General features: G+C 38.7%; 1 protein-coding gene across 3 annotated transcripts in view; it reads right to left on the bottom strand.

Annotated features, from left to right (window-relative positions):
* The window catches only part of CREBRF (CREB3 regulatory factor), a 68134-nt gene that overhangs the window by 17053 nt on the left and 37066 nt on the right, over positions 1-14015 (bottom strand). For all 3 annotated transcript variants that reach the window (XM_067031887.1, XM_059061697.2, XM_067031888.1), the window contains 3 exons: positions 10301-10495; positions 8476-8665; positions 7221-7294 (listed from right to left, as the gene is read on the bottom strand). In XM_067031887.1, coding sequence (XP_066887988.1) covers positions 7221-7294; positions 8476-8665; positions 10301-10495 — 459 coding nt within the window. The remainder of the gene's footprint in view (positions 1-7220; positions 7295-8475; positions 8666-10300; positions 10496-14015) is intronic.

The raw sequence follows: 14015 nt of genomic DNA, 5'->3' as shown, positions 1-14015 counted from the left end.
ATTTACTTTTAATTATATAATAACAGATACTCAACATATAAGAAAACATTAAGCAGTGACGGTTGTAAGCTTTCTTATCCAAAGAGACTAATAATTAAACGATGTGCCACTTTTGATAACAGATTGTAGACATGTATCAATGTCCACTATCCTGTAAGCAATTTGCCCTACTTGTCTTCACAACTATGACAGTGCCTGGTATATTGACTCATAGGGTCTTAGTAAATGTTCAGTAAATAAATAGAACAAAGCCCTTCAAAGATAAAGCTTTAAAAACAAATTTCCCAGGCTTCCCCAGTGGTGCAGTGGTTAAGAATCCCCCTGCCAATGCAGGGGACATGGGTTCGAGCCTTGGTCCGGGAAGATCTCACATGCCGTGGAGCAGCTAAGCCCGTGTTCCACAACTACTGAGCCTGTGCTCTAGAGCCCGCGTGCCTAGAGCCCGTGCTCCGCAACAAGAGAAGCCACCGCAATGAGAAGCCCGCACACCACAACGAAGTGTAGCCCCCCCTCACCGCAACTAGAGAAAGCGTGCGCACAGCAACAAAGACCCAATGCAGCCAAAAATAAAATAAATAAATTAAAAACAACAACAACAAATTTCCCCACCTTAAGAAGCCTTAAAAACAAAACAGCAAAGTTAACCAAAAGTAAATAAGGAGGGAAATAATAAAGATAAGAGCAGAAATTAATAAAACAGAACACAAACACACAACAGAGAAAGTTAACAAAGCCAAAAGCTGGTTCTTTGAAAATATCAACAAAATTGATACCACTCCCACCCTCATCCCCATCCCCAGCTAGAGGGCTTGCTCACCTCTACCTAGAATGAAAAAGGGGTTGTGACTTCTGAATACAGCCATTAAAAGGATAATAAGAAAATGCTATGCTAACAAATTCAAAAACTTGGATGAAATGGACAAATTTATTGAAAATGCCACTTAACAAGAAGAAATGGAAAATCTGAACAGCTCATTTCTAATAAAGAATTGAATTTATCAAAAAGTATTCCCCAAAGAAAACGCAGAGGGCTTTAATGGAAAATTCTATCAAATGCACAATGAAGAAATAAAATTAATTTCATCAAACTGTCAAAAACAAGGAAGAAAGATCATGGCTGAATTCATTCTCTAAGGCTAGTATCCTCAAATACCAAAACCTGACAAAGACATTACAAAAAAAGAAAATCACAGACTAATAACCCTCTTGAATACAGATATAAAAATCCTTGCTAACAACAGAATCCAATTTAAAATATCATTATAGAATCTTACAAAATATTTTCAACAGACTCTAATATAAAAAGGAAAATACATCATAGCCAAATAGAGTTTATTCCAAGAATGCAAGGTTGGTTTAATAAAAAATTAGTTAATATAATTCACCATATCAACAGGGGAATATGTGATACATTACCAGAAGGAAAACAATGTGATTGTTCCAATAAATGCAAAAAAAAAAAAAAAGGAAAGAAAATGACAGTATTCAATATCTATTCATGATAAATGAAACTAGGAAAAGAAAGAAACTTACTCAAAATAATAGAGAGCATCTCATCTACAAAAAAGCCTACAGCCAATATCAACTTAAAGGTCAAAGTTTCCCCTGCAAACAAGGCAGTCACCACTTCTATTCAATGTCTTAGACATTGCAACAAGGCCAGAAAAAGAGTTAAAAGGCATAAAGATCAGAAGGGAATAAATAAATCCATTTCTATTTGCAGATGATGATTGCTTAAATAGAAAATTCCAGGGCATCTACTGGAATATCTACTACTGGAACTAATAAATTTAGCAAGAAAATAAGGTATAAGGGTAATACACAGGTCTATCCACCTCATTACAAATAACTCAGTTTCATTTCTTTTTATGGCTGAGTAATATTCCATTGTATATATGTGCCACATCTTCCTTATCCATTCATCTGTTGACGGACACTTAGGTTGCTTCCATGTCCTGGCTATCGTAAATAGAGCTGCAATAAACATTTTGGTACATGACTCTTTTTGAATTATAGACCTGGAGTCTGTCATACAGAGTGAAGTAAGTCAGAAGGAGAAAAACAAATACCGTATGCTAACACATATATATGGAATCTAAGAAAAAAAAATGTCATGAAGAGATTAGTGGTAGGATGGGAATAAAACACAGACCTACTAGAGCATGGACTTGAGGATATGGGGAGGGGGAAAGGTAAGCTGTGACGAAGTGAGAGAGTGGCAGGGACATATACACACTACCAAATGTAAATTAGATAGCTAGTGGGAAGCTGCCGCATGGCACAGGGAGTTCACCTCTGTGCTTTGTGACCACCTAGAGGGGTGGGATGGGGAGGGTGGGAGGGAGGGAGACGCAGGAGGGAAGAGATATGGGAACATATGTATATGTATAACTGATTCACTTTGTTGTAAAGGAGAAACTAACACACCATTGTAAAAGTTATACTCAAAGATGTTTAAAAAAAAAGAGTAATACACAAAAATTCATTTTATATACTACCAAGAAAGAATTTGAAATTTCAGAAATGAATCCATTTACAACAGCACCAAAAAATATAAAATACTTAGGAATAAATCTAACAAAAGATGGTCAAGCACTCTACATTGAAAACTATAAAACAAGTCAGAGAGAAATTAAAGAAGACCTAACTAGATGGAAAGAGAAACGAAGTTCATGGATAGGAAGCCTCCATTTTGTTAAGATGATAATTCTCTCCAAATTGATCTACAGATTCAAAGCAATTCCAATCAAAACTTCAAGAAACTTTTTTTATAAATAGTGATAAACTGATTCCAAAATTTATATGGTCATGCAAAGGACCTAGAATAGCCAAAACAACTTTGAAAGAACAAAATTAGTAGACTAACAAGGACTAACACTGCCTGACTTTCACAATCTACTATACAACTACAGTAAGACACTGTATATTCACATAAAGATAGACAAATAGATCAATGGAACAGAATACAGAGTCCCGAAGTAGACCCATACATATAGGATCAACTCATCTGATAAAGGTACAAAAATAATTCAATGAGGAAAGGAAAGTTCTTTCAATGACTGGTGCTTGATCAACTGGATATTCATATGGGGAAAGAAAATCAACTCTTAGCCTACAGAAAAATTAACCTGAAAAAGATCTCATAAACTTAACTGTAAAACCTAAAACTATATAAATCCTAGGAGAAAATATACAAGAAAATACAATTTTTGGAGTTGGCAAAGTTTCTAATTAGAACACACAAAAATGTAAAATATAAAAGGAAAGACTGACAAATTGGACTTCATCAAAATTGAAAATTTTTGCTCTTTGGAAGATGTCAGTGAGAAAACAAAAAGGAAATCTAAAGACTAGTATAAAATACTTTCAATACATATATCAGACAAAGAGCCTGTATCTAGAATACAGAGCTTTTAGAAGACAAAATTTTTAAATGGCAAAATATTTTAATAGATACTTCACATATACACACAAAGTATATGCATAGCCAGTAAGTACAGTAAAGATGTTCAACATCATTAATCAAAGAAATACAAATTAAGACCACAATGAGATACTGCCACATACCACCCATTAGGTTATTTAAAAGTAAGAAGATTGACCTTGCCAAGCGTTGGCAAGGATATGGACCAACTAGAACCCTCATACACTGTTTTGGAGAATGTAAAATGGTACAGCTACTTGGAAAACAGTTTGGTGGTTTCCTATACAGTTACTCGTAGGTATTTAACCAAGAGAGATTAAAATATATGTCCACCCAAACACTTGTACAGAAATATTCACAGCAGCTCTGTTACAGCAAAAGCAAACAACCCAAGTATCCATCAATAAGTGAATGGATAAAGAAACTGTAATATATCTAACACAATGGAATACTACTCAGCAACGAAAAGGATTTAACTATTGATATAGATGACATGAAGAAATTTTAAAATAATTATTCAGAGTGAAAGTAGCCAGGCAGAAAAAGAGAATGTATGGTAGGATTCCATTAATATAAAATTTTGAAAATGTAAACTAATCTGCAGTGACAGAAAGCAGATCGGGGCTACTAAGGGAGAGGAATGGAGGGAGGGTTAGCTTACAAAGGGGCACTATGAAACTTTTGGAGGTGATCAAAGTGTTCATTATCTTGATTGGTTTCACATGTATATATACATGTGTCCAAACTAACCAAATAATACTCTTTAAATATGTAGAGTTATTGTACTTCAATTATACCTCAATAAAGTTGCAGGGGGGAACACACCTCCAATTTCAACACACAGGATTCCTATGGTCTGAACTAAAATCTCTACTACTTCAGACACTGTTTTGAAATCAGTGATGTGCTATTCCTAACCTTGTGATACTTAGAAGAGACCAATCTAGACTAATATTGAAGAGGGAAGTCAGAAATAACTGGGGGGCTTCCCTGGTGGCACAGTGGTTGAGAGTCCGCCTGCCGATGCAGGGGACACGGGTTCGTGCCCCGGTCCGGGAAGATCCCACATGCCGCAGAGCGACTGGGCCCGTGAGCCATGGCCGCTGAGCCTGCGCGTCCGGAGCCTGTGCTCCGCAACAGGAGAGGCTACAACAGTGAGAGGCCCACGTACCACAAAAAAAAAAAAAAAAAAAGACAGAAGTGGAAGAGAAATAAATGAAAGAGAAGATCCTTTTCCTCCATGCTAATTGAGAAGAAAATGCTACCTTTTAAAGACAGGCCTTCAAATGTAAAATACACAGCTAGTAGGAAGCAGCCACATAGCACAGGGAGATCAGCTAGGTACTTTGTGACCACCTAGAGGAGTGGGATAGGGAGGGTGGGAGGAAGACGCCAGAGGGAGGGGATATGGGGATATATGTATATATATATAGCTGATTCACTTTGTTGTAAAGCAGAAACTGACACACCATTGTGAAGCAATTATACTCCAATAGAGATGTTAAATAAATTTAAAAATAAAGACAGGCCTTTTCCTACATGAAAGTATCTAGAGGCTTTAAGCTAGCTTTGGAAACAAGAAACATTTAAGGCCATCAAAAACTCAATTTGAGATAGAACAACACATTCAGAAATACACATATTCCTGGCCCTTACCAATTCCCCAATTGTTCCACACCCCAGAATATATTTACATCACAGACAGAAAGCATGTGTGCATGGGCATGCATGTACATATATACAAATGCAAAAATATATGGCCACACAGATGTACATCATTATGGATAAATTTATTAACTGAATAACACACAGATATATGCCTACATGTGTCCAGAGAAAAAAAGACCAGAAGGCTCCCAGGAGCTCACCACATTTCCCTGCAGTGTGAGTCAGCTGGCTTCTAAAATGAAGTATGAACATCCATGACATTGCAATCATATATACTCACAGAGCTCAAGGTCAAAATGCTTCAGTAAGCAAGAACGAATAATAGGAAAATGGGTAGATCTCCATTCCAACAAACCAACTATTGCTTTACCTAATTCATTTACCTTGATTAGAATTCCTGTGCGGTCATTAATAAATAAAACCATCAGTTCCTTTCACAAGTTGTAAACATCACAGTTGGAAATCCTCTTTCTGTCCTCACAAATGGAAACAAGATAACCAAGATAAAGGATTAAGAAAAAACTCCACAACATTTATTGAGCACTTATGTGCCAGACATCATGCTGGGCTTAAGAAAACCTCTGGAAACAAATAATAATCGATCATTTAGCCACTGTTCCACTTTCAGATACAATTTAGCCCAAAAAAACCTCTGGAAACAAATAATAATCGATCATTTAGCCACTGTTCCACTTTCAGATACAATTTAGCCCAAGAGCAACACAGTGAAGAGGACAATTTTAGAGGCAAAGGAACATATGAGCTCTTATGCTACCAGGCTTAAGGAAGAGTAACAGAGCAAGGGGGAAAGAAGGGGTGGTTCTTATTACAGAAGATCAAAAGCAGAGCTTTCCAACCAGCTAGTTCGCTATAGAAGGGTTCCAGGTGTATGAGATAATGATCTTCTCAGCCCAAAAGGGCCTCCTCCCATCAGCAGCCTACTCTGTTATACTCCAGGATGCCTTAGAGATGATAGTTTTCTGCATGTGTCATGATGTGAAAGATTGGGAAGCACTGATCTAAGCCAATGGTTCCCAAATATGTACTAGGATGGTTACATAAGAGTAACCTAGGGTAGGGGCCTCCCTGGTGGCACAGTGGTTAAGAATCTGTCTGCCAATGCAGGGGACACAGGTCCAAGCCCTGGTCTAGGAAGATCCCACATGCTGTGGAGCAGCTAAGCCCGTGCACCACAACTACTGAGCCTGCGCTCTACAGCCCGCGAGCCACAACTACTATGTCTGCATGCTACAACTACTGAAGCCCACATACCTAGAGCCGGTGCTCCGCAACAAGAGAAGCCACCGCAATGAGAAGCCCGCACACCGCAAAAAAGAGTGGCCCCTGCTTGCTGCAACTAGAGAAAGCCCATGCACAGCAATGAAGACCCAAAACATAGCCAAAAATAAATTAATTAAATTTAAAAAACAAAAGGGTAATCTGGGGGTAATGTTAAAAATATGGGTTCCTGGGTTCTACTTGCATAGATTACAGTTCAGCGTATCTGGGAAGAAGCCTAGAAATTTACAGTTTAACATGTACACACAAATGATTCTAATGAACAATCACATTTATAAAACATGTTTCTAAACTATCCACTCCAAGGTTAAAATATACATTAGTTAATAAAATTGGCTAACCCAGCACACAACTGTAAAATGGAAGTCAGAGATTACCATGGTCACAAGAGGTGAGCTCTTTAGGATAGAGGTGAGATTTGGCTTGGCGAGCCACAGATAGACATACTAAGAGAAGGACGTGAATGAGTAAGAGTGAGTATATAGCTTACTGAATGGATGAACAAAAACTAGGCTGGCCTAAAGCTGGGCAGAATACAGGGAAAGCAAAAAACAAAACCAAAGAAAAAGAGAGTAGTCAGCAAGGTAAAAGGAAGTTAATCAAATTGTTAAAAGTGTAGGTTTGGGGCTTCCCTGGTGGTGCGGTGGTTGAGAGTCTGCTTGCAGATGCAGGGGACATGGGTTCGTGCCCCGGTCCAGGAAGATCCCACATGCCGTGGAGCGGCTAGGCCCGTGAGCCATGGCCACTGAGCCTGCACGTCTGGAGCCCGTGTTCCGCAACGGGAGAGGCCCGCGTACCGTAAAAAAAAAAAAAAAAAGTGTAGGTTTACCATATTCTGTGTTGAGGCCCCATAATTTCACTTTATTAGCTTCATACTGCGCTTTTTTCTTTAACCGACAAGCCCTGTGAAAGGAAGGAGCAATTAGTTCACTTTTTTTTTTAAGGGAACATTCAGAATATACTTTATTTTGCTGCTATCAGACATTTTCTAATAGTAATCAAAAATCACTGCCTACTGATGTTTGTATCAAGGGCCTCAATCATCACCCCAAAACATACAATATCATCATTTATCCAAACTGATTTTTTAAAGTTTCAGCACAGATTCAAAAATAAAGCTATGGCTAGTATACCAAAATAAACAAACAAAAACTAACAATACCAAGTGGTGTAGAAGATGTGAAATAAGTGTAACCCTCATATATTGCTGGAGGGGATGTAAAACAGTACATACAACTACTTTGGAAAACAGTAAATATTGTTTTAATTTACTTCATTACCTTGGAAATAGCTACTTTGGCAGTTTCTTATACAGTTAAACACACACTCCTGGGAATTTACCCAAGAGAAATGCAAAGTTATGGTGACTTTATTCATAATTGCACAAAATTCGAAACCACTCAACTATCCCTCAACTGGTGAACAGATGCACTGTAGTGTATCACTTCAAAGGACTACTACTATCAATACTCCTCCATACAACATGATGAATCTCAAATTCGTCCTGTGTGATATCAAAGCCAGACTCAAAAGGCTGCATATAATATGATTCCATCTATATTCTAGAAAAGGTGCAACTGTAGGAACAGAAAACAGATCGGTGGTTGTGAGGAGTTAGGGGTGAGAGAGGGAGTTCACTTTTACAAAGAGGCATAAGGAAATTTTTTAAGGTGATAAAAATGTTCAATATCTTGACTGTGGTTGTGGTTACATAATTGGATACGTTTGTCAAAACTCACAGAAGGATACACTGAAAGTAAAGAATTTATCAAGTAAATTAAAGCTCAATTTAAAAAGTGACTTACTGCAAAACAAACAAAAAATAAAGAGCTATGATAATGTTTTTCATTTTTATACTATAACGCACTTGAGTTCATTCACCTCTCCCCTTTAAAAACTTCTTCCATGAAGCATAAATACCATCATTTACTTTCAAAGGAATAATTTAAATACTCTCATTGTAGTATTTATAAAAGTATATTTCCGAAAAAAGGGCCGAGGGCCATCTCCTCTATGAAAGCTCACTGAAGGCTAACCTCACCTCCTAGACTTCAATCACATGAGTAAACATGATTACCATTTACCTGGAAGCCAGCTTATTTTTTTCCTTCCTTGACCTTGGCCGGGCTGTTAAGGGAAGCTCACTGACTGGAGTCAGATCACTAATCACCTTATTCAGTTTCCGTAGTTCATTGCCTATCTGGAGTAGTTTTTTAGGATTTGGAGTCAGGTCTTCCACATCCGTTCTCCTTGACTTCTTTACTGCATATTTTCCTATAGATGGTTTAAAAGAAGTTTAAGTGAGATCATTTTATTTAACAAGAGATACATTTTATATAGCCATATTAAAAAACCCATCTCTCCCCTCCCCCCTTTTTTCAGAGGTCTCAGCATGTGAACAACCTACGCTAGAAGGGCTGGCCTCCTCTCCTTCCCACTTGTGATGGCAAGAAATGGGGGTAATAGAGCACAACTCCAGCCTTTTCCCAATCCTTCTCCACCTTAAGGTTTCTAGCCCTGGTATGATGGATTCTTAATTATCTGCATGGAAGTTGTAAGTATCTCAAACCTCAGGACTGGAGTCCAAGTTCACCTGCGCACAAAAATCAGGACTAGGGTACACTATATGGTCAGGAACGAATTTGGAAATTTTACCCAAACCAAGACATTTATGCTGCTATGACTGAAAATTTGTCAGACATATATATTCCTGTGTTGGACCCGAAAATCCAACAAATAAGGATTGCCTTTTCAGAAACCACATCTTCAGTTAGTTTGATAAATAACATTACAGAAGACTCAAGAAGACTTTCCCTACCACTGCAGGCAAGAGGAATGGCTCTGTCCTCTGAACTACAATACCCTGAACAACTTTTCTAGTACTCACTACATGCTACCTGGGACCTATTTTTTGGACCCATCTTTTCATTTCTGGTAGAAAATTAATGTGAAGTCAAAAACTAGGCCTTTATTCACTGAAAGATAATAGAGTACAGACCTGGGTGCCAGTGGAAAGGGAAAATGAGGCACAAATATACTTCTGATACAATTTCTGTGTCAAAAATGCGTAGCAACTTATAGCTGTAGCATGAGCGACTACTAAACTGTTTACTGAACTCCAAGCCTACTAGTGCCCCTCACCTTCTCAGTACAGACTTTGGATTAAGGTAAAAACATCTGTGCTGCAGAAATTCTACTCAATTACATCCTCCTGGGTTCACAGTTCAAAATCTGGCCTACCTAAGATTATAAGCCTCTCCTGACTCTTACTATTCAATTCTTCCTGCTCCATTCCTTTTCTCCACAATTGTTCTTCCTTTCTTTTTCTTTCTCTCCTCTTTTCTCTCCACCACCGTTTTGATTCCAATCTCCCTGTTTATATTTAGGCCTGGAGATTGGGCAAAAATGAAAGACAGAGATGCTAGAGCCCATTCTCTTCTTCCCCAACCCTTCTTGTGTATGGCAACTGTGACAGGTCAGGAATCAGCAGGCTCTTGGGTCATTTCCTGGGTAGGATATATAGAACAAGAAGTGACTAGAAATCATTTTTACACAAGCTTTCCTCCCTGTTTAGGTGATGGCTCTCAATACTGATAAAAGCTATTTGTGAATGAAGAGCAGTCATAGCAAATACAGCAGTTCTACTGTCCTACTCTCCAATTTGCTAGGAAGGGTTGAATACCTACATATAATGTATAATGATTAAGCAATATGATTTACTATCTCTATTTAAAAGTGACATGAAATATCCAGGACTGATGATTACCAAGACTTATCATGGTGATCATGGTGCATGCAAATGTCAGATCACTATGTAATACACCTGAAACTGACATAGTATTGCACAACAACTAACAAGAGAAAGGAAGGGAAGAAGGGAGGGAACATATGATCACAATCCCCTCTTACCATGATGTAAGCCATTTTTCTGATACATGTTACTTGGCAAGGTATCTCTGTTCCATTCAGATGGCCTTAGCATCCTCTCTTGCTGTGATGGTGTGAGTTGTTCACTATACTCCCAGAAGTACCTTCTTTTACCTCTCTTCCGAGAGGTAATTGAAGTCATCTCCTTCAAGTCTTCCACAGAATCATTTTCATAGCCTTAAAAAAAGAAAGCCCCCCCCGAATTTTTTAAGTTCCATAAATTTCAATAAACCAATCAGGAGAAACAAAAAGATCCCCTCTATTTACCACTTGACACATTTCCTTTCATCAAAAAACAGTATTAACATGTCAAAGATAATAAACCAAATCTATAAAATAACTTTTAATATAGAAATCTCTAATTCAAAATATTTAGAGATTAATAAACAGAGATAACTACACTATTTATCTTCCTTAGGTTTCTCTTTGGTTAGTATATGACACTTTTTTTGTATCTTCACATGAGATTGAGAGAATAATGAAATACAGCCACAGGAAAACAAACAACCCAATCAAAAAATGGGCAGAAGACTGGGCTTCCCTGGTGGCGCAGTGGTTGAGAGTCCACCTGCCGATGCAGGGGACACGGGTTTGTGCCCTGGTCCGGGAAGATCCCACATGCCGCAGAGCAACCAAGCCTGTGAGCCACAGTTACTGAGCCTGCACGTCTGGAGCCAGTGCTCCGCAACAAGAGAGGCCGTGATAGTGAGAGGCCTGCGCACCGCAATGAAGAGTGGCCCCCACTTGCCACAACTAGAGAAAACCCTTGCCCAGAAAAGAAGACCCAACACAGCCAAAAATTAATTAATTAATAAAAAAAAAATGGGCAGAAGACCTAAATAGACATTTCTCCAAAGAAGACATACAGATAGCCAACAGGCACATGAAAAGATGCTCAATATTGCTAATTATCAGAGAAATGCAAATCAAAACCACAATGAGGAATCACCTCGCACCAGTCAGAATGGCCATCATTAAAAAGTCCACAAACAATAAATACTGGAGAGGGTGTGGACAAAAGGGAACCCTCCTACACTGTTGGTGGGAATGTAAATTGGTGCAGCCAACTATGGAGAACAGTACGGAGGTTCCTTAAAAAACTAAATATAGAGTTGCCATAGGATCCAGCAATCCCACTCCTGGGCATATACGTGGAGAAAACTCTAATTCAAAAAGACACACGCACCCCAATGTTCATAGCAGCACTATTTACAACAGCCAAGACTTGGAAGCAACCTAAATGTCCATGGACAGATGAATGGATTAAGAAGATGTGGTGTGTGTGTGTGTGTGTGTGTGTGTGTGTGTGTGTGTGTGTGTATATATATACACACACACACACACACACACACACACACACATACATACACACACACACACCAGAATACTACTCAGCCATAAAAAAGAATGAAATAATGCCATTTGCAGCAACATGGATGGACCTAGAGATTATCGTATTAAGTGAAGTCAGACAGAGAAAGAAAAATAAGTATCATATGATATCACTTATATGTGGAGTCTAAAATATGACACAAATGAAGTTATTTATAAAATAGAAAACAGACTCAGACATAGAAAACAAACCTATGCTTACCAAAGGGGAACGTGGGAGGAGGGATAAATTAGGAGTTTGGGATTAGCAGATACAAACTACTATATATAAAATAGATAAACAACAAGTTCCTACTGTATAGCACAAGGAACTATATACAATATCTTATAATAACCTATAATGAAAAAGAATATATATATGTATAACTGAATCACTTTGCTGTACACCAGAAACTAACACAACATTGTATAAATCAACTATATTTCAATTTAAAAAGAAATACAGCCACAGGAATGTTAAAAGTACCATTAGTTAATGGTACTTAGACACTATACAATTATGTTTAATGTCTTCCATCTAATATTTATGCATCTGAAACATCCCCAGACAGAAAGCTGTGTGCATTTCTGGGATGGTATCTTATGAGGCAGAATGCTGTGAAGCAGCAGTGGTTTTCTTCCTACTTCCCACAATACCCTTTTTGTAAAAGTACAAAAATGACAGTTCTCACACAGGCTATTCAAATAAAAACTTATATGCCTATTCTAACTAATATTTTATTGGAAGCAATCTGCATTTACTTCACTTTTTAAGAAGTTATTTTCCCTGCCAATAGGAAGTTTCAGAAAATACTTAATTCTGAACTGCTAGAACTACTGGTCAGACCCAACACAGAATAACCTATAAATCTAAAACACCCTCAGAGCATGCCCATCTTAGAGGTACTCCACCTAATTAGTACTAGGTACCTGGGGCAATGGAGATGGGTTGTGCACCGGGTGTATACAGCCCTAAACCTAAGGTAGCAAGGAAAAACTGGATGGCAATGGCCAAGCAAAATGACCACTCTCCCTCCTAAAAACATGACTCCTCTGGAAATGACACTAAGAAAACAATGACATCTGCACATTTTGGAAATAAAATCGAATTTTAGAATTTTGCCAGGTTTTCTTCACATTAAGAGTTAATTAGGAACATGATTCCATTTATTCGACATTGTGGGAAAGGCAAAGTACAGGGACAAAGTGGTTGCCATGAGTTGGGGGTGGAGGGAGAGGCTGACTATAAAGGAATGGGAGGGAAATCTGGGGAGTGATCAAACTATTCCATATCTTGATTGTGGTGGTGGTGGTTTCATGATTACGTGCACTCGTCAAAACTCAAAGAAGTGTACACTTAAAGAGGGGTAAATTTTACTGTTATACCTCGATAAACATGACCTTTGAAAAAAGAATCAATTCAGAGAGCAGAATGATTTCGAGGCAACAGTAAAGACAAGCTTTTGTAGTACTGCTGGCTTAACAGCATTATAATGCTCATGTAGTACTTTAAAACAAATTAAAAAACACAAACAAACAAAACAACAACATGGCAAGCAATGTGACAGAGAACCTTAGTTCTTCTTAAGAAATGAGGCACAGGGCTTCCCTGGTGGCACAGTGGTTAAGAATCCGACTGCCAATGCAGGGGACAAGGGTTCGAGCCCTGGTCCAGGAAGATCCCACATGCCGCCGGAGCAACTAAGCCCGTGCGCCAGAACTACTGAGCCTGCACTCTAGAGCCCTCAAGCCACAACTACTGAAGCCCGCGAGCCTAGAGACCATGCTCCACAGCGAGAAGCCACTACAAAGAGAAGCCTGCGCACCACAACTAGAGAAAGCCTGTGTGCAGCAACAAAGACCCAACGCAGCCAAAAATAAATAAATTTAAAAAAAAAAAAAAAAGAAAAGAAATGAGGCACAGACTTCCCTGGTGGCACAGTGGTTGAGAATCTGCCTGCCAATGCAGGGGACACAGGTTTGACCCCTGGTCCAGGAAGATCCCACATGCCGTGGAGCAACTAAGCCTGCAAGCCACAACTACTGAGCCTGTGTGCCACAACTACTGAAGCCCATGCACACTAGAGCCTGCATGCTGCAACTACTGAGCCCACACACACACCTAGAGCCTGTGCTCCACAACAAGAGAAACCACTGCATGAGAAGCCCGCACACCTCAACAAAGAGTAGCCCCTGCTCGCTGCAACTAAAGAAAAGCCCACGTACAGCAACGAAGACCCAACGCAGCCAAAAATAAAATTTAAATAAATAAATAAAATAAATAAGAAATGAGGCAAAAGTTAAGTGACACAATCATTTTCGGAAA

The sequence above is a fragment of the Kogia breviceps genome, chromosome 4 (assembly GCF_026419965.1).
Source record: "Kogia breviceps isolate mKogBre1 chromosome 4, mKogBre1 haplotype 1, whole genome shotgun sequence".
In the NCBI taxonomy this organism is placed as follows: Eukaryota; Metazoa; Chordata; class Mammalia; order Artiodactyla; family Physeteridae; genus Kogia; species Kogia breviceps.
The sequence above is the reverse complement of the archived record's forward strand: the minus strand, read 5'-3'. Positions and strand labels throughout refer to the sequence as shown.